At 36.2% G+C, this 24,513-nt stretch overlaps 4 protein-coding genes across 9 annotated transcripts; all 4 read left to right on the forward strand.

The window, feature by feature from the left end:
• Nucleotides 1-1,918: 1,918 nt before the first annotated feature.
• LOC103336085 (uncharacterized) lies at nucleotides 1,919-2,933 on the forward strand. Its single transcript, XM_008239120.2, has 2 exons — nucleotides 1,919-2,137; nucleotides 2,220-2,933. Exons 1-2 carry the CDS (start codon nucleotides 1,919-1,921, stop codon nucleotides 2,931-2,933), a joined length of 933 nt encoding a protein of 310 aa, XP_008237342.2.
• An 808-nt stretch (nucleotides 2,934-3,741) lies between these two features.
• Nucleotides 3,742-4,131, forward strand: LOC107881374 (uncharacterized). The gene has a single exon (XM_016795015.2). It carries the CDS (start codon nucleotides 3,742-3,744, stop codon nucleotides 4,129-4,131), a length of 390 nt encoding a protein of 129 aa, XP_016650501.2.
• Nucleotides 4,132-7,426: 3,295 nt separating this feature from the next.
• Nucleotides 7,427-13,930, forward strand: LOC103336087 (uncharacterized). Of its 6 annotated transcripts, none has more exons than XR_016128313.1 (4): nucleotides 7,427-9,041; nucleotides 9,624-9,843; nucleotides 9,948-10,030; nucleotides 10,357-13,930. XR_016128313.1 is itself a non-coding variant. In XM_089055520.1 (2 exons), exon 1 carries the CDS (start codon nucleotides 7,607-7,609, stop codon nucleotides 9,032-9,034), a length of 1,428 nt encoding a protein of 475 aa, XP_088911646.1. In that variant the 5' UTR covers nucleotides 7,427-7,606; the 3' UTR covers nucleotides 9,035-9,041; nucleotides 9,624-13,930. The 6 variants fall into 6 exon arrangements, 1 of the variants encoding a protein (XP_088911646.1); XR_016128315.1 differs by having other exon boundaries at nucleotides 7,427-7,934; nucleotides 8,085-9,041; nucleotides 9,624-10,030; XR_016128312.1 differs by having other exon boundaries at nucleotides 9,624-10,190.
• A 5,751-nt stretch (nucleotides 13,931-19,681) lies between these two features.
• On the forward strand, nucleotides 19,682-24,349 carry LOC103336076 (GDSL esterase/lipase At1g29670-like). The gene is made up of 4 exons (XM_008239111.2): nucleotides 19,682-20,113; nucleotides 20,976-21,209; nucleotides 22,909-23,161; nucleotides 23,932-24,349. The coding sequence occupies exons 1-4, from the start codon at nucleotides 19,706-19,708 to the stop codon at nucleotides 24,162-24,164; spliced, it is 1,128 nt and encodes a 375-aa protein (XP_008237333.2). The 5' UTR covers nucleotides 19,682-19,705; the 3' UTR covers nucleotides 24,165-24,349.
• Nucleotides 24,350-24,513: the final 164 nt, after the last annotated feature.

A 24,513-nucleotide genomic window follows, 5' to 3' on the forward strand; every position in this document is an offset into this window, starting at 1 on the left:
GATGAAGAACTTTCATGCTTTATTATTATTATTAATGTGACATTTGACTGCGTAATTGCATGTCACTTAATTTAGTTATATCAATCTACTACGGTAAGGTCTCATGTCCTTACTGAGCTGTGGTTGCTCACCCATCACCCTGTTTAATTTTTCAGATGAATTAGTGGGCAAAAAAAGGAATAAACCAGTTGATGTTGAATTAGATGAGAGTGATAGAGCTTTATTTATTGTAAAGTTGTAAGATTTTAGATTTGTTTTTATAAGAGAAGTTTATTTTAAACCCATGTTTCGGCTTTCTTTTTATTTTATTTTACTTTTTATTTTCTCACGCACTGCGCGGGTTTTCACCGACCCCCGAGTCCGGGGCATGACAATGTAGACGTAGCTTACCATGCTTTACTCAGGAGACCATGGCTTAACAAGCACAAGCTTGTAGTCTCCACCTACCACCAATGCATGAAAGGAAGGATTGGGATGAGGCCAATTCGTATACCTGGAAATCAAACGCCTTTCAATCAAAACAAGGCCCATTATTTGGAGGCAGAATTCTACACCGAATGTATAGGTGCTGGAAGCAACCCATCCAAGACCTTTGGAACATATCTACCTTACTCGATTTAAATTCGTGACCTTAGTAATGACAAACTTATAACAATTGTTGATAGAGAAAGGAAGATGCACTCGGAGGTCAACAACCATGCCTATGCCCAACCCCAATGCTCGAAGGTTACGTTACCTGACGGACGTACGGTGTACCGCTTATGAAGGGTTTAGGGGCCCAACCGTGTTTTCAGGAAAGCCACGAGTACAGAGGAGAAGTGATGCAAGCCGACAACCATGAAAATGCAGATGACATGACACCACACCTTGTGCTTTCCAAGAGCCTATGAAGACACCTAGGCATATGCAAAATGGTTCAACAGCAGTAGCGGAGCAGTTGGAAACAATCAACTTAAGTGATGACCCCTCTGCCCAAAGGCCGATCTCCATCAGCGTTCACTTGATAGACAAAGAGAATGAAGATTTAACTTGTCTATTAAAGGAGTTCAAAGATGTGTTCTCTTTGAGCTACGAAAAAATGTCCGGTTTGGATCCAAACTTAGCGAGTCACACTTTGAATATTGAGCTAGGTACGAAACTTGTTGTGCAACCAAGAAGGAATTTTCATCCTGAAGTTGAAATGCAAATCAAGGTGGAAATTGAGAAACTTTTAGCCGCTGGATTCATCAAACTGATCAAGCATCCAACCTGGATAGCAAATGTAGTCCCAGTAAAGAAGAAGACCGACTTGATAAGAATGTGTACTGATTACCGAGACCTCAACAGAGTCTGCCCAAAAGATGAATTCCCACTACCCAACATGGATATTTTGATCGACTCGACCTTGAGGCAAGGCTTACTGTCATTTGTGGATGGATTTAGTGGCTACAATTAAATAAAAATGTCTCTTAAGGATGCTAAGAAGACAGCCTTTCGAACACCAAATGAGAATTTCTACTACATGGTCATGTCATTCGGTCTTAAAACTGCTAAGCTACCTACCAAAGGCCTATGACAGTTGTATTCCATGATATGACGGGAAAATAGGTGGAAGACTATGTGGATGATCTTGTGGTGAAATAAAAAACTAGAAAAGGCCATCAATAAGTTCTAAGGAGGGTGTTGGGAAGGTGTCGGTTGTACGGATTGAAAATGAACCCAAAAACATGCACATTCGGAGTTTCATCTGGCATATTCTTGGGGTTCCAAGTACACCAATGCGGCACAGATGTGGATCCTTAAAAAAAAAAAAAAAAAAAAAAAAAAAAAAACCAAGGCCATAAATTCTCTCACACCACCTAGGAATCCACAGGAATTGAAAAGTTTCATGGAAAGACTATCATACATTCGGCTCTTCATCCCTGGCCTTGCTGCCATAATGAGTGTCTTCACTCTTTTACACAAGAAGAGCAAGCGTTATGTGTGGAGCAAGGAGTGCCAAGAAGCCTGTCAGCAAGTACAACAATTGATCACAAGCTGCCCACAGGCACCTATTCCGAGACTTCTGCTCAAACTTTATTTGGCTGTAACAAATGTTGCTGTTGGGGCTTTGCTTGCCCAAAATAACCAAGACAAGGAAGAAAGTCGTATTTATTATGTGAGTAAATAGTTAAGGGGAGCTGAAATGAGGTACCCGAAGACCGAGCTCTTATGCCTTGCCTTTGTTTATGCCTGCACAGCGACTGCGACATTACTTCCTTGCTCACAAGTTGCAGCTTATAGTAAAGTCTGACCCCGTAAGGTATTTTCTCACCAGACTAGTTTTGTCAGGATGCCTCACACGTTGGTTGCTACAACTATCCGAGTTTGATATCACGTGCATAACTCCTAGAGCTATCAAGGGACAAGCTGTGATCAATATGTTGGCCCTATTTCCTAAAGTAGAGGAGTCCACTCTCTCCAAAGAATTTCTGGGAGAGCTGCTGGGAATGGTTTCCATTGCTACGGAGAATGAACCACAGACCCTCTACTTTGATGGTTCTTATACATTGAATGGTGGAGGAGCAGGTGTGATACTCATTTATCCGAAAGGGCAAGCCACGACCTTCTCGTTCAAGCTAAATTTCCCATGTAAGAATAATGTGGCGGAGTACGAAGCTTTTATTATGGGATTGTCTATGGCAAAGGAGATGGGCGTAGAAAAGATTAAGATCATTGGTGATTCAAACTTAGTGCTAAGTCAATTGCAAGGGAGCTTTGCTGTGAAAGAGGCAACCTTGGCCCTATATCGTACAACTTCCAAAAAGCTTATTAGTTCTTTCATGAAAATTGTGCTGGAGCACATTCCAGGGATCACTAACAGATATGCTGATGCTTTGGCTACATTGGGGTCAAAGCTCTCATTTGTCAAAGAGCAACCCAATATTACTGTAATAAAGAAAGACATGTCATGAGGTATTTTGACCCGTTGCATAGGGATAACATAAGCACAAAGGAGGCTGCAAGAGGTGCATGAGGCCACTTGCAACCTAGAGCCAGTAATAAGCTTGTATCGGCGCCTGTAACACAAAGGTTACTATTGGCTAAGAATGAAGAGACAAGTAGCCAAAATTCAAGCGAACTGCCCCAAATATTCTACGATACCCTCCACCGAAGAATATTTCACCATCTCATTCATAGAAGATTGGAAAGCTCCATACTTAGCATTCTTCATCAAAGGAACTCTACCAACTAACTCCAAACACGCTTACAAGGTTAAAAAGACAATAAAAAGGAACTTCATATACAGATCGACTCTCTACCATACAATTGTGAGCCGTTAAAGTGCTTGAGAGAATTAGAGGCACATCAAGTCATGTAAGAAATACATGTTGGAGAATGCAGTGAGCACCAAGGAATGAAGAGGCTTCACCAGCTGCTGAGTTTCGAGTACTCTGGCCTACTATGAAGAATGACGTACACAACTTTATGAAGAAGTGCCACACATGCCAAATACACGCCAATCTAAGCCACAAGCCTCCCACATTGTTGCAAGACATGTAACTCCTTGGCCTTTTCATACCTGGGGGCTTAACTTAATTGGGACTATACATCCACCTTCTGATGGCTACATATGGATCCTCACCGCCACTGAGTATTTCATAAAATGGGTAGAGACAGTTCTCCTTCGGAAAGGCCACGAGGGATGCTATCTCAAATTTCATTCTTAAATACATCGTGTGCATATTTGGATTCTCATACAAAATCGTCACTGACAATGGCATGCCTTTTGTTAACAAGCAAGTGAACTCGGCACTTAGTGGCTACAGTATCAAGCATCGTCTCTACATGCTTCATTATTCACAAGGAAACGATCAAGTGGAGGCCAGCAACAAGACTTTACTGCGAATTCTGAGCAAAATGGTGTATGAGTATGAAGGGGGTTGGAGTGTTCATCTGCCAAATGACTTATGGGCTTACCGCATCTCCCCAAGAAGTGCCACAAGCTTCTCACCTTATTCACTCATATACGGGTCCGACGCCATCTCACCTGTCGAGATCACCATCCCCACTACTAGAGTATTAGCCGTTAACGACCTTAAATGGGATATGAGGTCAGCCTCGGACTTTCGCTTGTTAGACCTCGAAGCCTTGGACGAAAAAAGAGCATAAGCTGAAAGGAGGACGGCATGCACTTTACCACAAAATTGTTGCCCAAGCTTATAACATGACAGTCAAGCCTAAAGCCTTCAAGCAAGGAGATCTCGTGCTAAAAGTTGCTAAGCACGTGAGAAGGCAAGTGTCAGGACCCTCCAAGTTTACCCCATAATAGGAAGGCCCTTTTGCAGTCAAAGAAGTTTACAGCAGTGGCTACTATCGCTTGGTCTCTGTCAAGGAAGGCACGCAAACGGATCCCATCAACGGGAAGTGGCTCAAGCCTTACTACTACTAAGTTTACCTTGTGTCTCACCCTTTTGTTATTGCATTTATTTCCGTTTTAGATATGAACTCCTTCTATATTCTTACCTTATGTTTTTAGAAAAACTTTTGTAAAATGCACCATTATGGTAGCATGGACTTTGCAATGAAAATAAAGGAGTATTTTGAAAAAAATAATAATAATAATCTACCCTTGGAGTTGTTCCTTTCTATATTTCAAAATTCCCTTTGTGCTAAAAAAAAAAAAAAAAAAAAAGCAACACAAGTATATGTGGGTATGCATATAAAATTTAAAAGAAAGAAAAACACTACTTAGCAGTAAGCATGCCAAGCAAAGTCACTTGGATAGGATCCTGAACTGTTAACAAACACCATGCCTAAGCAAAATTACATAAGGTGTGCAAAGCTAAGCCACGTACAATAGAATGTGTCTGTCATGAAGTGTCGGAACAACGGGACCATTGGTTCCTATTAATAGCTAAGATTACCAGGATGCCCACGACATCCATGGGTTTCATGAGAACCTTAGAAAAAATCATGCACATATTGGTCTGGCCCCCTTTAAGGCATGACAAGAGGGTGCACTTTAGGCCAAACAACTAGACAAGCCATGCCACCAAAAAAAAATTGTTAAAGCAATATATTGAGTATTTTGTGTTAAGATCCTGCTGAAATTTCAGCAGCATGTACCTTGTTTTAAGGCTACCCAACCTGTCATAAAATTTCAAGCAGTTCAAAAGGATAAAATCCGCCAGCCAAGCAACATATTTATATAAGGCAAGCGGGATTACAACATGTCTCAAGTATTCCATAAATTAAAACAAGTTCCAGCAATTCAGACATAACAACACCACATTACAAAGTCATGACAGTATGAGTTTTAGGGTATCCAAAAAGAAATATAGCCGGAGCAAAATAAAGTTACACATGCCAAAGGTGAATACACCTTTCAATTTCAAAAAAATTTACTACATGCCAAGCCAACCCTTCACACCAAGCAATGCAACCTACAAGGCAAATAAGAATAAGTGTCAAAATGGACTGGTATTGGAAGATGTTACCTCCCAAGAAAAAGAAAAAGAGTAAAATGGGAAAGAATAAAGAGTCACAAACCTCAAGACCACGGGGTGTTACTAAGAAGAACAGAGGAAGCATCATGAGATGACCTAGCAGATGCTTTAACCACGCATTCGGCACCACTGGCAGAAGCCCTTTTGGCCAAAAGAAGAGCATGTTGTTCATGGCAATGATCCTCCAATTCTCATTGCTTAAGGCTCAAAGTATCTACTGCAGCCTTTATCCCATCAAAACCAATCAACGACTTCATACTATGGATGGCCCGAGCGCCGAAAACAGCACATGCTAAATCCTTCAGCATGTTAAGAAGGAAATCCGCTCGAAATCCCAAAGGCATGGCTTCACAAATCACATCCCGCCAGCAAAGGAGTTTATAATCTATAATGTCCAAGAGATGCATTGTATCCATGCCATAAAGCACCAAGTTGAGAACCAGAAAGGCCACACTCCTTGAGAAAGCAGGGAGAGAACACCTACTCTCCATAAAAGCCTCATACCTGTCAAAGAATCTGCTCAAAGCTTCAATTGTTTACAGATACACAAAGGCACCCCGAATGTCGCAGAACATTCAAACCTATGGCAAAAAGGAAGAAGTTCAGCAATAGACATGAGGACCTTGACGTCACCATTGAAAAAGGCCTTGAATGCAGCGAACGAATCCTCCCAGTCCAGCCAAGACATGCTGGACGGACAATCAAAATCCCCCCTAAATCTCTCTCTCCCCTTACTCTAAACCTTCATCTCCATAAGAAATTCAAGTTATTTCTCTCTATTGCTAAACTTGTGAAGGCTTAGCTCCCATACCACAAACTTCTCAAGTCAAGCCATATTGCTAATCTATCACAACCGTTTGATTTATTGGTGAAAGGAATCTAAAAGTGTTTTCTAAGGCTCCACGAATCTATCAAAACACTTTTGGGGCTTGGTTCTCAAACTCAGGCACATCGGCAACTTTATCTATCTTTTCTTTACGATAGCCTAAGTCCATTGGTCAGGCTACTGGGACCAAAAAAACCCCTACACAAATTAACAAGCATAAGTTAATTATTAATAGTATTCCAATGTTAGATGAGGATTCATGTTCGAATCTCCCCTCATTATTGATAAATAAATAAAAATTAAAAAAACAGTATCATGTCATTGAAAAAACTATCACAATTTTATACTAGAATGGACGTGACTCGATTTAATTCGCTCTAGACATTAACCTAATTATATCATTGAATAAAACCAATTCATTTAGTGACTGGTCTGGTTCAGTTATTTTCTGGTTATAGTTGAGAAAAAAAATATCCCTTTGAAAATTGTGAAATTTTGCGAGATATAATACCAAATTTGAATGACGTTGAGATTTTATTTTTTGCTACTAAATCGTTGATATCAATGTATGAGATGAAACATATAAGTGAAATATTATAAACCAATTAATTGCATTTTGGTCCATTTCAAATCGAAATTACACATTTTTGTGTGTGTAAAAATCAAACTAGACCGTAGTTTTGGTTCAAAAATAAAAAAATTCACACAAAATGAATATTGTCATGTTGATTCTATTTTTATTTATTTATCTTTCAATAATTCATAAAAATCAAAAATAAAATTAACCCCACGTCTATGTGTGTGAAAATATTTTTCTATTGTAGACAGTGTATATCAAATTCTTTCATTTTGTGTCTTCTGATTTTACCTTTTAACAAATAGGAAAGGGAAGGAAAAATATATAGAGTGAGTTTAGACAAATTAATTTGACAATAGGAAAGGAAAGGAAAAATATTTTCTTAAAATTTTGCATGAAATTTGTTTAGTACTTGACTCACCGAGTTATGCATTTAATTAAAACAGCTGGTGTTTCCGCGTGTTTTTTACGCGCAACAACTCAGCAACTGAGTCACCGAATTATCACACCGACCTTTCATTTAACATTTTGAAAACCAAAATAGCGCCACAACAATACATTCCCTCTTCTTTTCGTCTCTGTCTGTTTCTCTGCAACAAGTAAGCGAAAGCGATCGAGTGAGAGTATTGAGTTCAACGATTGAGCGAGTGATCTTTTCTGCAACGATTGAGCGAGTGATTTTCTGGGTTCTCTATCTGTAACGACTCTGTGAACTTTTGGGTTTTGAAATCAAGAATGGCGTGGTCTGCTATAAAGCGCAGACAATTGGAGGATGATTTTGGCTCCTTTGAGTTTCAGTTTCAGACCCAGAAGAGGATAAGGTCTTCTAGGGTTTCTGAGACCCAACGGAATGTAGCCGTTGAGGAAAAGTCGACCGTTGGTCTTCCTCTGCGCGAGGGTTTGGCTTCGTCTGCTACAAAAAATGCCGACACAGAATCAGAAGATCTGGGTTTTGATGAAATCTGTCAGACCCAGAAGAGGAAGAGGTCTTCTAGGGTTTCTGAGACCCAACGGAATGTAGCCGTTGAAAAAAAGTCGACTGTTGGTCTTCCTCTGTGCATGGGTTTGGCTTCGTCTGCTACAAAAAATGCCAACCTGGAATCAAAAGAGGGTTTTGATGAAATATGTCAAACCCAGAAGAGGAAGAGGTCTTCTAGGGTTTCTAAGACCCAACGGAAGGAAAAGTCGACTGTTGGTCTTCCTCTGCGCAAAGTCAAAGGTTTGGCTTCGTCTGCTTCAAAAGAGACGTTGGATTGTTCTAAGGTCTTGGATTCTCTGATGAACCTCGGCCATGCGAGCTACTTCAACAAGCCTGTTGTTGATCCTGTGGCTGAGAATCTGCCGGGTTATTTCGACGAAATCTGGAGGCCGATGGATTTGGGTACTGTGAAATCGAAATTGGAGAGGGGTGTCTACTCCAGCGCTGATGACTTTGCTGCTGATATCAGGCTTATCTTCTCAAACGCTTTCAGATATTTCCCCCTTGGGAGTAGAAATCGTGCAGCAGCCAAGCATCTCAGTGGGGTTTTTGAGACCCAATGGAAAGAAGCCAAGGAGAAAATGTCAAATGCTGCTTGTCCTCCTCTTACTCCTCCTCTGCCCAAACGGAGACCAAATGGCAAGAGCTCTTCTGATTGTAGGGTTCTTATGCAAAGTCAAGGGGTTGTTGGGGTTTCTGATTCTCACTCAGTTAAGTCAACCAAAGATGATGACTTGGGCACCCTTGTTCAGCATGCCATGTATCAGGCCACAGACAATCTTTCTCCATGTAAGGCTAGGCGAATTCAGTCGCTCAAGATGCGATTTTCAGGTACAATACGGAAAGCAAACAAGATACTAAAGGGTCTACCTGATTCTCCACCAAGGAGAAAATTGATGCATCGGATGGAGCAAAGGGAATCGGCTCGCCTTGCTATTTTGAACATGGAGAAGTCAGTCCAATTTGAGGACCCTTTAAAGGATCTCAAACAACTTGAGATTCTGTGTGGCTGTGGCAGTGAAAAGGTCTACCTTGGATTGCCTCTTAAGCATTTGGGTTTGTACCTCAAGGAAGATGACGAGTTGCAGGGTCAGGACGAGGAGGCGTTTCTGAATGGAGATTGGGAGGAAGGCGAGATCTGCTGGCAGGAAGGCTATTGGGAGGAAGGTGAGATCCGCTCATGAAGTACAGGTTAGAGTTTACAAGGAAAATGAGGCATAGGTTACAAGCCACCTTGCCTCTGTTATTTGTTGTATATCGTAGTTGATTATATACTATAGCAATTCTGATTTTTTATTGTTGAGATGCCAGATTTGGAATATAACCCATTGCTTGACAAGATAGATGACTTAGAATCTTGCTATTAGGAAATCTCTTTAAATTTTACTTTCTAATTTGTTATAGATGAGGTTTCCAATGTGGATATAGTTGTATCTGCCATCCAGATATCTTGGAAACATTAGCAAAGTATGCACTGTTATGATGCATATAAGATAGCATTTGTGTATGTTCCACGATATAATTTGTTATAGATGAGGTTTCCAATGTGGATATCGTTTCTAAAATGTTTTACTTTATGGAACTTTTTCCAGGATACAACAGAAGATAAAGTGTGTATGTTCTGTTGTGTGTGTTTGTGTATACTATCCATGTTCATTGGCCATATACATTATACATATCATATCATACATTGTACGTGTCAGATGAAGTGGACCATTGTGCTCTTTCTCTACTTTTTGTATTATTTATTTGTTTTTTGTTTTTTTGTGCCAGTTTTTGTGTGATTGTTATTTGATGACTAATGCAACTGAGAGCGAATGGTTTGGGCATGAGGGACAAAAGTATGTAAGTTTGCAATAAAACTGAAATCAAATTCCATGGAAGTTTATCAAGAACTTGGAGACAATCGCCCATCTTCGCAGGTGCATCAGCCGCAGCTTTTTTGTCCCTATGAACGTAAACCATAGAGAAATTCCAAACTCCAGCTAATCAGGTTTCTGCATCTTTAAGTCTGTTTTGATTTATTAAAGGAATGAAATGATGAATAAGTGTTTCGCATCTCTACAAATAAAATGATTTCTTGTATAAGCTGTTCAGTTGCAAAGGTTGTCGCTATGGAGTGTGTGCCCCACTCATCTAATCCCAGCATTGGCATTTGCTTCAGTAACCCTGATAATGAGGTACCCCATCTCCGTTTCACCTCTAAATTTATGCTGTAAAGATGAATGACATTTCATGCAACAATTTACAGAGCTGCTACATTTTAGGAAATCTATGCTACCAATTTGTGTTCGTTGGTTTCATCTTGTCAGGTGTTTATGCCTTGTTTAGGAAATCTAGGTAAATAAAATTTGTGTTTGTTAATACACACTTTGTTCCCTGTGGAGTTTTCAGTTTGCTATTCCCTGCACTTATCCAAATTTCGTTTGAGCTAGTACAGAAGCTTGGGATTGCTTCTTATAATGGTTTTTTCTTTCAATTTCTTTTGGCTTGGTGGCTGCTACAGTGTGCAGTTTGCATTGCTGTTGGAGTTGTGTTGCCTTCATCATCTCTTCAATAAGGGTTATATCATGGATATTTCAGGTAAAATTGCTAAAGATTTTATATTACAGATACTATTTGTTTTTTTAAAATTGAAAAGAAGAATGGAGTGTGAAAATTCCATTATTGATAGTTCTAATAGGTTTTCTTGTAACCTTCCATACAGTAAATGATTTGTTATCTTTTCTTTAGGCTCAGCTAACATTGTTCTTAAGAAAAAGCTAATTTCAATAACATAATGTATCACAATCATTTCTAAAAGTGCTATAAAAAGGTTTGTGCAGTGATCTTTTTGTAATAGCTTCTATAGTGATGTCTTGGATGCTATAAACCATTATTATTATTATTATTTTCAAATACTTCCTACTTGGCTTAGAGGGATCTATATATGCCACTCGAAGGCGATGAGATCTTTGAGCTTGTGCATGGGAGGTGACGATAAGTTAAATTTCTTGGCTATAGACCATGGATTGATAAGTTAGTACTTTTATAATGCTGTGAAGATACAAAGGACCCATTGGCTTAGATTCACATTTTAAGATCAATAGGAACTGTTGAGAAGGTTGGTGTGCAAGGGCCTCAGTTGCATTCTTTTAAATGAGACATCTCAAAGTGTTTGTGGAATTCATATCCCACAATTGATGCTTTCATTGAGAGCCACCTCAACAGGATTTTCTAATTTGTTATAGATAACTTAGAATCTTGCTATTATTAGGGAATCTCTTTAAGTTTTACTTCTAATTTGTTATAGATGAGGTTTCCAATGTGGATATAGTTGTCTCTGCCTGATGCAATCCTAGACATGCAGATATCTTGGAAACATTAGCAAAGTATGTGCTTGTTCATAAAGTTTTTTTTTTCTTTGTTCTTAGTACATTGCTTTCTGAGTTTATCATTGTGCTAGTTTTTCTTTTTTCTTTTTGGTTTAATAAAGAATGATAATGATGCAAGCCAGAATATTTAGCATCTTGAGCAAAAAATTATTCCTTGTAAAAAAATCTTTCTGCATCTTTATGTTGGTTTTGATTTAATAAGGATTTCTTGTCAAAGATGTTCAGTTGCAACGGTTGTTGGCTGGTCAGGTCCCCCCAAATTTTTTTTCACTCTTGTACTGTCTCTTCACGTCAATAATGCCATAATATGAAGGAAAACTATGGAGTGTGCCCCCTTCTTTTAAACCCTGCAGTGGCATTTGCATCAGTGACTCTGATAATCAGGTACACCATCTTCATTTCTCCCCTATATTTATGAAATAACCCAGCAGTGTTTTCTTTGGTTTTTTCTTTTGTGACTTAGATTTCTCCATCCTTTTTTGTTTCTTTTTCTGGGGTCTCAATTATGTTGCTGTCACTATGGTTATGTTTTAAAGATCAATGACATTTCATGCAACAATTTACAGAGCTGCTACTGTTTAGGAAATCTACGCTACCAATTTGTGTTCTTTGGTTTCCTCTTATCAGATGTTTTGAGCCTTGTTGAGGAAATCTATGGTAAATAAAATTTAGGTTTGTTTCATACTAGTATGATTTTCACTGAGAACTTGGGTTGATGAAGAAGAAAGGTTGGAAGTAAGTTTTAAAGTATACTATCTGCATTATGAGATTTTGAGGTAGTTTGAGCATTATATATAGATTAGAATGCCAGCAAGCAGTAATGTTTTTATTTAAGTTTCCCCTATCTGGTAAATAAAATTGTATACAGCTCTGGTTAGAGTTCATATGGTATTGTAATATTTCACCTTTTCAAACGTTCTCTGTCAATGTACATGAGCACAAATTAAGTCCGCTCAAATTTTCTTTTATCAGTGACTGAAAATCAAATAAATAGAAACCTTAGAAGTGCCACGTTTTAAACAATTGCCAGAGCTGATGAGGGTACTCCAAATAATAAAAATAGGAAACCATTTTTATTTGGACATGTTAAACAGGATCCTTGGTTCTCATCATTTACAAAAAAAAAAAAACATGGTACTTTCTGATGTGCCTCAGCCTGCAGTGGGGCAGAGTTTCTAATGGGGAGCATACGCAGTTTCTGTTACTGTTTGGTCTCTAATTATACCATCCCTGCTCTATAGTTTCTAACTGTTATGTGTATCAGAGTAGAATAACTGGTAAGGTTGGCTTGGCACACCACAAATTTGACTTGTTTTACCCTTCTACAGTTTAAAAACGTGTACATTAAGCTTATTTTTTAAAATGTATGGACTTTTGGGTTGTGTGTAGATTGTTCTGGTATTAGCGTTGTGTTAATCAATTATGTTCAATATATGTCCTGGGCCCTTTTTCAGGTGACAGAAGCGAGGCATATTAAGAGCCTCTTTTTCTTTAGCTTTTAATAGAATTTTCTTTTCTTAACTACTGCTGTCAACTCTTTGGGTTCTGATTTTCTGATTGTCATTGTAAGTCTTCTAATTGAGCATGATATTGTCTTTGTGGTATGATTTTCTGTGTTTACTCTATCTTGTTTTCTTTTTACTATATCCTTTGTGCCTTAAACATATCTTGCTCTCTTTTCCTCGTTGTTGGGTTAGTTTGCGACCTATGTTTGTTTTCACAAGTGTTATGTATAAGATCATTTAAAATTTTGTTTAAAGACATTTTTGGTTCCAATTCTTCATTGCTTGTTTATCTTGTTTGATGTTTGAGCTTTATTTTCGGGTACTAAGATGTTTGAGCCTTATTTTCGGGTACTGAGATGTTTGAGCTTTATTTTCGCGTATTGAGATGTTTGAGCTTTATTTTCGGGTACTGAGATGTTTGAACAATATATATTTTAAGAAAACAATATATTAAGGTTACCACCCAAATGTTTGCTTTTTCCTGAATACACTCTTGAATAAATCTTTGGTCCCAATTCTTCATTGCTTGTTTTATCTTGTATGATGGTGAGCCTTATTTTCAGGTGCAAAGATGTTTGGGGAATATAAGATTCAAGTTTATCAAGTATTGTATTGTTTCACATGTTCTGAAAATATACGGATGTCATTTTCTTTTGAAAAAAGTTCTCTATATATCTTAATAGTTGGTGCTATAATCTTAATATGTTTCTGTTTCCTGACGGTTCTTCAGGGAAATTGAAGTATTTCTCATAATACACTGTTTTCTTTGTTGTCTTTTGTGCCTTAGATTTAAAGATGAATGACATTTCATGCAACAATTTACAGAGTCGTCACCTGTTTTAGGAAATCTATGCTACCAATTTGTGTTCGATGGTTTCATCTTGTCAGGTGTTTGAGTCTGATATGCGGTAAATAAAATTTGTGTCTGATACAGACTTTGTGCCTTGTAGAGTCTTATCCAAATTTTATGCTAGTATTATTTTCACTGAGAGCTTTGGTTGATGAAGACAGGTTATAATTTTTGAAGAATACTGTCTGCATCTTATGAGATCTTGAGGTAGTGAGAGCATTATATATAAGATTAGAATGCCCAACAGGCAGCAGCTCTGGTTAGAGTTGTGGCTTTGTATTTGTTCACCCCAAAAAGTGTGGCTTTGTATTTATTTATTGTTTTTTTTATACAAACGATATTATACTTTAATCTAATCTAAATTACATGAACGATTTTAAATATTCAAAGCCCCTTAGTGTTTTGTATGATGTGTTTGCACAAGCGTGCCGCTATTAGTATTGTTAAGCCCAATATAAAGAGGTAATTTAGATAAAATTGTAATAGAAGTCTTGCGCGCTATGAAATCCTACTTCTTTTCATGCCTAGATTGATTAAGGACTTTAAAATTCCACATGCATGATGTAAGAACCTAAAAAAAGGATGTAAAAAACTTTTATTAAAGGAGATAGAAATGTGTCCGAATGAACAATACAAATTAAATAAATTAATAATGAGCCCAATCGACCAGAATACAAGTAGGAAAGGATAACAAGGGAATTAAAATATCTCCAAATTGGACAAACTTAATTAGGAATGCAAGTACGTAAATCATCACAGTTTGATTTAGACATCAACTTGAAATCATTTTATCTAAGGAAGAAAGCATAGCAAAATAAATAAAGTTTCAACATGAGATGAAAGCAAGTTGAGAAGAAGAAGATATTTTTTCAGGGAGAGATATTCTGTCCACGTGCCTTCGAATTCTAGTAATATAGCCCTTCTCAATTGCATAGTGACGGCAAGCCAAGTAGCCCAAATATTAGGGAATAACTTTTCCTAAATTACTATTGAAATTAAGTAGCCATAGAAATTGGAGATCGAGATTCTCGATTTTAATTTCCACAAAAGGAGTCGTTATTTCACAATTTCTATTGAGTACAAATTCATTCTCATTGTGATTTATGTCATTTACAAGATTCAACATATATAAATTCAAATATTGAAATTATTAATTACAAGAAATTTAGACGATGGAGATCTAAATTCAGTCATTTAAATTTCTCTGCAATTTTCAATTACTTCATCCAAACAAAAGGTTAGAGTTCTTATAAGTCCACTTCCTTGCCCACAAAATACGATGTGCTTAATGGGGCTGGCTATAAATGTAGAGAGTTTTTCAATATTTTAGTTGTGTGTAATTTTTTGTTAAGAGTTTTACCCTTTTTTTAATTAAGTTGTTTTGTTTTGACTCGGGGTGGACACGTTCCGGTTTATCCCTTGAATTGGAACCGAACCCCAAACTTACACAAGATCCAGTTTGGTTTAGTTTTAATAAAAAGTTTCTAGGGGAACATAACCAAACCAAACTTGTACGGCTTCATTTTGGTACGGGCGGTTTGCGGTTTGGAAGAAGAGAAAAAGAGGACAATGTGAAGAAGAGAGAAATGAGAAGAAGAGTTAAAAGGAAAGAAGAGTGAAATACGAAAACAAGAAAAATATACAATAGAGAAAGAGGTGACGAGATAATGGGCAAGAGAAAGGAAAACATAGTGCTAGAGTTGTTATTTAGTTGGGTATTAATTGGGCTAAAGTATCGACATATTACTTGGGGTTACTAATAAACTTGGATATAAATGAATATGTACGCTTAACATAACAGGTCTAATTCAATTTGAATTAGTTTTTCCAAGGCAAGAATTGGGACGGGAACCAATCCTAAACTGTTCAGTTGGTTTTTTAGCCTCCTCCATCGGTTATAAGGGTCTTGCTTAACCCTTGATAAATGTGCATAATTTTTCCCAATTCGGACGGAACCAATCATCTTTAGGAATGCATTGTGCATACAAAAATTTGAACTATCAAAATGTTTAAGTACGACAAACAAGTTAACTCATCAAAACCAGCATTAATTCTTTCTCTTGATCCTTCAACTTTACTCCCCTATCTCTACAACTACTTTCCATGCGTGGTTCGTCTAACCTAGACCACCTAGACATTACTTTGGATGGAGTTATCTTAACACTTGTATTCGAAGTCAAATCCAACAACCTCAGATTGGCCAAGTTTCCTATTGCTTTTGGTATTTCCTCGAAAGAAGATTTTTCATGCTAAGAATATCAAGTTTTGTTAGTTCTCCGACTGCGGAGATGTTCTTTCATCTAGATGCAATGTTTAGATGAAGTTGAATTGTTAATGAAAGTTATTACAATGATGTCTAGTATAACATAGCTAAATTTTGAAGCATTCAAACTCGTATAGCCTTATCTATCAGACACTGAAGCATGTCTGGAGAAAATATTAATGGGTGAGTTGCTGACCACTTTTATTGGTTTTAGGCAGCTTACCAAAGGAGAGAAAGCAAGTGACAGCATGATGAGGTTGAATAAGACTGACTTGTCCATGAGAAAGTGGTATGGGATGCAGAGGCGTGGCATGCTCCACACTATTTGTTCCTCACTAAAAATTCAATAGGCAGGTTCTTGTGCAGTGGCGTCCAATCATCAAACATAGTGAACTCTCAACCAAAACAAAAATATCAGTACATATGTCAATTCTGATTTGATAAACACATTGCTTTCCTTTGGGATTTCCTGTTGATAACTCATGACAAAGTTCTTTATTTTTCTTGCTCTGCCACACATTTTGCTGGTATGATCTCCTGTTGACGAGCAGTCTCTCAACTGTGATTCTTGCTGTTCGATCTGAGTTCAAGTTACCTGAATCAAGAAATCTTCATCACTTTATCTACTGTTTATTTTTTAGCTCTTTGTTTGTTCAGGCTTGGTTTGGTTTCTACTTTTTGTACTAGAGAAATATTGAAGTCCTTATTCTACTTTAGGCATAGAAAAGATCTCGTATTGGGCCAGTTCCCCATTCAATTTATAAATGTGACGTGTCAACTCTTAATTGTTGTTAATGAGTCTCGCTAGGGCCTTGATTTGCAAACCAGTGGTCTCAAGTTTGAACTTTCATGACACCTTAGTACTATGTGTAATTGAGAAAATGTCCTTACCATTCCTAACTTTGACATGTAATGAATACAAGTCAAGCTGATCAACATAAAAGATCCGAAGAGAGTTCACACCAAAGCCAATATCATAGAAAGCAAGTGTGTACACTGACCAGTTTCATGAGCAGGGAAAACAAAATTTGTGTACTGAACTGGTAAATGGTGCGTGGAATCCACTAATCAAAGCTTTGGTGCAAACTCAGCCTTGACTTTAGCATTTGATGCTTTGATCAATATAAATAAGTTTCATCATTAGTCGGTCAAGCTTCAAGATTAGTGACAAATTTGACCACGACTTGTCTGCAGCTTAGAAAAGCCTTTAAGCACCCGTTCTCTATTTCCAACAAGTAGTGTTTTTTTAATAATTGTTTTTATACTACATAGGGCAGGTTTGGTTATTGGAGTGTAAAAATTCATTCTTATATTTTATAAGTGTATTTTTTAGAATGTAATATGTCTTATTTAAAATGGATAACATCACCAAGAGAGAATGAATGAGAATAGAATCAACTACTCCTAATAATAAATCTAATATAAATTTATAAATAAACCCAATCATAGATATGTATTTATAAAAAAAAAACTCAAACACTATTTAAACATAGAAATACACCCAAAATCAATAATTGTATATTTTTTTGGTGTGTTTATAAATGAGTTTTGAGTGTGTGTAATGATGGGTTTTGGGTGTGTTTATAAAGTGTTTTGGGTGTTGGATTTTTTTATAAATACATGTCTAAGATTGGGTTTATTTATAAATTTGTATATTAATACATAATTTTAAAATTATTGAATTACAAATTATAATATAGAACCTGCACACTTTTAGATTTTTATGGGTTACTAAATGTAGAGGAAACCAAGAATACTAATAATTTAAATACCCATATTTTAATATACGCATGAAAAGTTTGAAATCATATTAATTCCAATTTCATGGTTCAATAAAACCATGGTAGGAGGGAAATGAAACCCATAGCACCTCTCTCGGGTATGGATTTCACATGTTTTCAAAAAGCTTTCATTGCATTCTCGGGTATACACTCCATCAATTTTTTTAGAGATATTTAGTCATATATCTATTCTTAGCATTAATGATATAGATAAACCCTGCACCATTTAATTTCTATAAACAAACTCAAAAAATGACAACTGAACCTATTGAATTTAATTTTGATTATTAAATTACTTTGATACCCTATTGAGTGTTTTGAATTTTTTTATAATGATGTTTTGGGGTTGGACTTGTTTTAAAAAATCGATGGCAGTTTTGTAATTTATAAGAAGTTAAAAGTCTTTTTGTTGTGTTGTAAATGAGTTTTGGGTGTATTTCTAAAGTCCATTTCATATATGGTTTTTTTTTATATAAATAATTTTACTCCTATATTAGGTATAATTATGGGTGGCATTTTAAACCGAAAAACCGCAAAAACCAACCGACAATTTACGGCAATGAAACCGCAATCGCGGTAAACCGAACCGCATTTGCGGTTACGGTTTGTATTTGATTTTCAAAACTTGCGGTTAGAGCAAACCGTAAAGTATAGTCGCACGGATGATGAAGTTGAATTCTACAAGGAAATGGAACACATGACAACTTGTAAGTAATTAGTTTATTTATGCTAATATTATTATGCTTCTTCTTATAATAAAATGTACTAAACTATGTTGTTTTATTTGTAGATAACATTGATGCTCAAACAACACAACGGGGTTCTTCAAATCCACTTACCACCAACACTTGAGTTTGTAACATTGGTGCATTGCATTTTTCTTTTAGTTTGTAACTTTAATTAACTTTGAATTGAATTTTTCTTTTTGGTTGTAACTTTAATTCATTTTGCTTTGCATTTTCCTTTTGATTTGTAACTTTAAAGGATTTGGAATTGGAATGCTTGAGAAGTTTAACTTTAATTGAAGTGCTTGGAATTGTAACTTTAATTTTCTTAGGTTGTGAATGTTTGAGAAGTTGAGGAGATTGTGAATTTATATATGCTTGAGAAATTGAGGTTGTGTATTTATTTATTTAGGTTGTGAATTTATATTTTTGTGAATGATTGAGAACTTGCGGTTTTAAACCGCAAAATGCGGTCGGTTTGTGGTTTCAAAAATCACCAAACCGCAAATAGTCGGTCGGTTTGCGATTTGAGTAAAAATTTGCGGTTACCGAACCGCAACCACCCCTAGGTATAATAGTAAATCTCATTTTTATTTATTTATAAATTACTATTTCTATCTTTAAAGCCCTTGGCACTTCTTTATTTAACAAGGGTATTATTGAGAAACTAATACAACTTTGTTCCTATTACCATACAAACAAAACATGAAAATGTATATGGAAGGCCTTTCTTGGTTATAATTTCCAGCACAAACACTTAAATAAAAAATCATTCATTTCTATCTCCCACAAATAGGTGTGAGAGTTTTATTTCCTAAAACCTCGTTATGTGAACCAAATAAACCCGTAATATAGTATATTAGGGGAAATGGGAATCAAACTAGGATCTTAGGTGGGTAATAATGCTCTTAACCACTTAGGTTACAAGTCCTTTGCAATTCTTTCATCTATTTAGGCTATACTTATAAATAGAAGTTCTAGGTTTTATTAGGAAATTCAGTTATGCACTATTTATTTTGGTTTATTGTCATGTGCTAGTATTAAGTGACACGATAATTCAATTGAAAGATACGAATATTGAATTTTTTTTGCGAATTCGTGTTGTGTTATTGTGTCGTGTTAGACTATTACTTGTACTAAAAAAAATATTAATAATAAATTTAGGGTTTTTATGTAAAACAAGTTCCATAAATACTCGTTTCTATTTATGATTGGTGATGGGGCCCCATTTTTCACCAAAAATGACTACACATTAAAACCGCTGTATTTAGGTTAAATAAAATCCATTATTTATTGTAGCTGAATATGGATCCCCTATAAATGTATCAACCAACAAGCCCATACTACCAAAACTGAAATGGCTGCAACATCTTCCAGACTTTTCTTCTTAGCCCTCTCCCTCCTTGTTTGTTTTCCCTTCTGCAGTTGCCATTGTAGTAGTGTAAGTAATAAAAATGCAGAGGGTGGGATGATGAAAGGGATGTTTGTGTTTGGAAGTTCCTTGGTTGACAATGGCAACAATAACTTCTTGCCAAACTCTCTTGCCAGAGCTGATTACTTGCCCTACGGAATTGATTTTCCTCTTGGGCCTTCTGGAAGGTTCACAAATGGCAGAAATGTTATTGACCTTCTTGGTGGCCATCTTAAGTTACCTTCCTTGATCCCAGCTTTTGCTGACCCCAAAACTAGAGGAAGCAAGATTGTTCATGGTGTCAACTTTGCTTCTGGTGCTTCTGGTATACTGGATGATACTGGCTCCTTAGCGGTATGCCAATTTACTTCCTCTTTATCATTATCATCATCTTCTTCTTTATTATTATTATTATTATTATTATTATTATTATTATTAGTTTCTACTTCTTCTTCTTCGTCTTGCACTACACGTATCACCCTGAGTTCATGATGACCGTTATATATATATAATATTTCAACAGTAAAACACGTAGTTATTATCAATAAAATAGACATAGTACTTTAAGAAAATACTAAAACGAAAACTTCTTACTTAAGTAGTTAAATAATTTCGAATTTGAGTGAAATACAACGTAGACGGAGTTCCACAGAGATTATTTGAGGAGAAAAAAACGCTCTTTAGCAGTAAACGGCCAAATTTTGCTATTAGTAACCCAGAAACATTCTATATTAGCAAAAGGAAAAAACAAAAACACAGAGATCTTCCTTAGAAATAAAATGTGATGTGACTGAGTCAATGGCAATAATGATCTGTATTCCATCTGTGAAGCTTAATTTGTTGGATACCTGTTCCTTCGGAAGTGATGCGTGAAAGTTACATTTTTTTGGTCGTAGTTGTTGGATATGTAAGTGTTCTATCACAAAAGTTAGGGATCCTATATACTCTATGAGCCAACCTTTTACATGCATAATACTATTTTAAATTCTATATATGGGTTAATAATGTTCAAAGTTTTAGATTTATGTCATGAAACATAATTCGTCGATTTACATTCGTCTAGTTGTTATATTATATATATATATATATATATATTATGTTTTCATGAACCCAAATTAAGCAGAACTTTTGCACTGATGGCTAGCATCTGATCTGACCATGTGTAAGCTAGCCATGCCTAAATTCAATTTGTTGAAATGGGGTTTGCAATTTTCAGGGCCATGTGATCAATCTGAACCAGCAAATTAGAAACTTTGAGGAGATAACGTTGCTAGAGTTAGAAACCCAACTAGGGTGCAGAAGCCCTCAGTCACTTCCCAACTACTTGTTTGTGGTGGGAACTGGTGGAAACGATTACTCATTCAACTACTTTCTGAGGAGATCCAACCAAAATGTCAGTCTGGAAATTTTTACTGCCAATCTAACTGCCTCTTTGTCCAGACAACTAAAGGTGCGTATCTTCAACATCCCAAGTGATTTTCATAAAATTGCTGTTCTTTTAATAATATTTTCACACAAATTCAATTATGCAAGAAGATTGAGTACATATAATTGAAATTAACAATATGACAATATAACATGCTAAATAAGAAAAAGATGGATTAATCATTTTATTAGTTCTTGAATTTTGACCCGATTTGTATGAGTACCTCAATTTCCAAAATAGTTCCCATGGTCATTTAATTTTAGTTTTGTTTGGACAAATGGTCCTGCCGTCAATTTTGTTAACTTTTTCTGTTAAATACAGGGGCAAAATGGTATTTTTATATTAAAACAAAAAAAAGAATAAAAAATCATATCTTTAAAATAACAATAAAAGAAAATCAAATAAAAAAACCAACAAAAAAAAATCAAGTTTGGAGGAGTAAAAATCGGGATAAAGGGGGGGAGAGAGAGTTTAATTTTAAATTTGTTAGTTTTTTAAACTTTTTATTCATATTTTAATAAATTTTGATATAAAAATATCATTTTGCCCCTGCACTTAATAGAAAAGTTAACAAAATTGATCACATTATCATTTGTCCTAACGAAATTAAAGTTACTTGACCATGAAAACCATTTTGAAAATTAAGGTACTCAAATGCAAATCGGGTCTAAATTCAGAGACTAATAAAATGATTAACCCCGAAAAAGAATATGAATGTAGAATATAAGTAAGTATAGTATGGTACTGTGTGATATAGCACGTCAACCACACCGTGTGCTTTTATATTATAACTCGAGTATATCATTTCGTATATAGACTCCCGGTTCAGTAGGTAGTAAATGATTTGATCAGTAGATGGTGGTATTTATTATCATATGTCTGTTCCAATGCCGGAACAACGACCGAGTCATCAGGAAGCAAACAACACACACCACACAAATTAAATCTTTCAGCGATTTGCTAGAGTTTTGTATGAATGTATAATACAACCTGAACCTGTTGGATGAACATGGTTCCGTGTAAATTAATGTAAATGTTTTATGACTTTTCCTTTGATGGTAAAAAGACTTGTTCATTTATGATGAGGGGTGCCATGCCACTGCTTTAGGTCATTACCATTGGACACGTATGAGGTACGGTTCATGGCCTGCCAATGTACGTCTCAGACAGAGGTACAGTGAAACAATTAATACTTGTTGGTAGGTATGCAGACATGCATAAAATTCAGTAATAAACCCAACCCACTCCACACACATGTAATAAAGGTTAATTACAGGTCAAAGTCTTTTAGGCAAAATACGCATAGAACATCAGAAGGGAATTGAATAAAAGATTTGACCTACCTAACGTTGATGATCAGAAATCTAACATGATATATGCAAGATCTTTCGGAAATAAAAGATTTGACAAGTTAAATGCATGACATGTCATTTTCTCTTTAATGCATAATATGTCATTTAATTAACTATTTAAAGAATAAAAGATGCCAACGGGTATAGCCCAATGAAAAAGGGCCTTAACTTGCAAATTAGCGATCTCAGATTCAAGCCATTATGGTACCGTGTTAATGCGTGTGTGAGAAACCACCTCTTCCTGTAAATCAGACTATCACTTGTATTAAAAAAGAATAAAAGAATTTTAATCCTTTTTCTCTGTGTGTGGCTCAAGTCACTTAAGTTTAGTGCCAATCTTAATTTATTTATTTAAATTTATGATGATACAGAAGTTGCACAGTTTGGGAGCTCGAAAATTTGTTGTGATGTCGGTAAATCCACTTGGGTGCAGTCCAGTGGTGAGGATGAACAGACCAACACACAATGGCTGTGTACAAAATATGAACCGAGCAGCTCACCTTTTCAATTCTCACTTGAAGTCTTTGGTGGATGTGATTAGGGCAGAGATGCCTGGCTCTTCTCTTGTATTTGTCAACTCCTACAAGATCATCAGGGACATTATCAAAAACCCTATCTCCAAAGGTACATAAACAGATCTCTCTTGGCCCCTTCACATTAAACAATGGAGAAGAATAGAATTCTTAATTATCTATTTTAAACAATATATCCCCCAATAATAGGGTGTCCAAAATATAGTTTTGCATGCATGTATAAAATACATTTCACCAAACTAGATGTAGATTATCTTTATGCTTGCCGTGGCATGCAAATTTCAAATTATACGATAAAAGTCGGGGTGACAATGGTGGAGCGAGGATTTTATGCAATTAACATTTAAAGTTAAATGATATAATCTTATTAAGCCTATTACCTACAAGAGTGTACGTGGAAGTTTTTTTTTTTTTTTCTTTTTTCTTTTTCTCAGTAATATCGTACGATTTCAGTTCTATATATTAATGTAAATAGGCAAACATTTATTGGTGATAGGGGTTCCATATGCTGAATTATAGTCATTTTCCTTTAGATCTTGTTTTTTTTTTTGGGTGGGGAAGTATGGTGTTGTGTGGGGTGGGGTGGGGTGGGGATGGTGGGTAAGGCCCACTTATGGCCTACGTATGGCTACTTGGGGTTGAGGCGGTTGCTTCTTTGGGCAGCATGATTGCAAATCTTCATTAATTAGCATATGCATGATAAATTTATGGTAACAATGTACGTGTGACAATGCAAGTTTTCATGTCAAATATATCAGTGCACATACACAAACACATGAAGATTCCAATTCAGTGCAAAAGCATATATGCCTTATGAATCGAAAGCATGTAAATTATGATTGAAAATTCCATGGGTTACAGGATTCAAGGATTCTAGCACTTCCTGTTGTGAAGTGGCATCAATATCTGAAGGTGGAAATGGAATTTTATGCAAGAGGGGAGGCGAAGTGTGTGCAAACAGAAGCAGTCATGTGTTCTTCGATGGCTTGCATCCAACGGAAGCTGTAAACATTCAAATAGCAGCAAAGGCCTATGTCTCTTCTCTTAAAACCGAAGTTTATCCCACTAATATTGCACAAATGACCAAATCCTAAAATCTAGGGTTCTTGGTATGACCTCTGTTTGCTACACTTAGGTTTGACCTCTAAAATATAGTCTACCAAGTTGGCTTCGGAACATAGTAGGAACTGATAAGTCCAATGGCTTTGTAATGTGTACTTGTGTAGGTTGTTTTCTGGTATGTTTGCAATAAAAATGTATCGATCATGCATTTGTAATACCAAGTTGGCTATATTTTAGATTATAGTGTGCGCGGCCAAGAACTGACTAATAATCAAACAACCGAAATTGGGTGGGGAACTGGCCCAATACGAGTTCTTTTCTATGCCTCAAGTAGAACAAGGACTTCAATATTTCTCTAGTACAAAAAGTAGAAACCGAAAC

Source organism: Prunus mume, linkage group LG6, assembly GCF_029339155.1.
Source record: "Prunus mume cultivar Tortuosa linkage group LG6, ASM2933915v1, whole genome shotgun sequence".
NCBI classification, from domain to species: domain Eukaryota; kingdom Viridiplantae; phylum Streptophyta; class Magnoliopsida; order Rosales; family Rosaceae; genus Prunus; species Prunus mume.

Bases quoted from the DNA above. Each gene is read 5' to 3' on its own strand.
- LOC103336087 (XM_089055520.1), top strand. From the start codon at position 7,607: ATGGCGTGGTCTGCTATAAAGCGCAGACAATTGGAGGATGATTTTGGC.
- LOC107881374 (XM_016795015.2), top strand. From the start codon at position 3,742: ATGCCTTTTGTTAACAAGCAAGTGAACTCGGCACTTAGTGGCTACAGT.
- LOC103336085 (XM_008239120.2), top strand. From the start codon at position 1,919: ATGAGTGTCTTCACTCTTTTACACAAGAAGAGCAAGCGTTATGTGTGG. The intron at 2,138-2,219 runs GTGAGTAAATAG...ATGCCTGCACAG, and splicing joins AAGAAAGTCGTATTTATTAT to CGACTGCGACATTACTTCCT.
- LOC103336076 (XM_008239111.2), top strand. From the start codon at position 19,706: ATGGCTGCAACATCTTCCAGACTTTTCTTCTTAGCCCTCTCCCTCCTT. The intron at 20,114-20,975 runs GTATGCCAATTT...TGCAATTTTCAG, and splicing joins ATGATACTGGCTCCTTAGCG to GGCCATGTGATCAATCTGAA. The intron at 21,210-22,908 runs GTGCGTATCTTC...ATGATGATACAG, and splicing joins CTTTGTCCAGACAACTAAAG to AAGTTGCACAGTTTGGGAGC.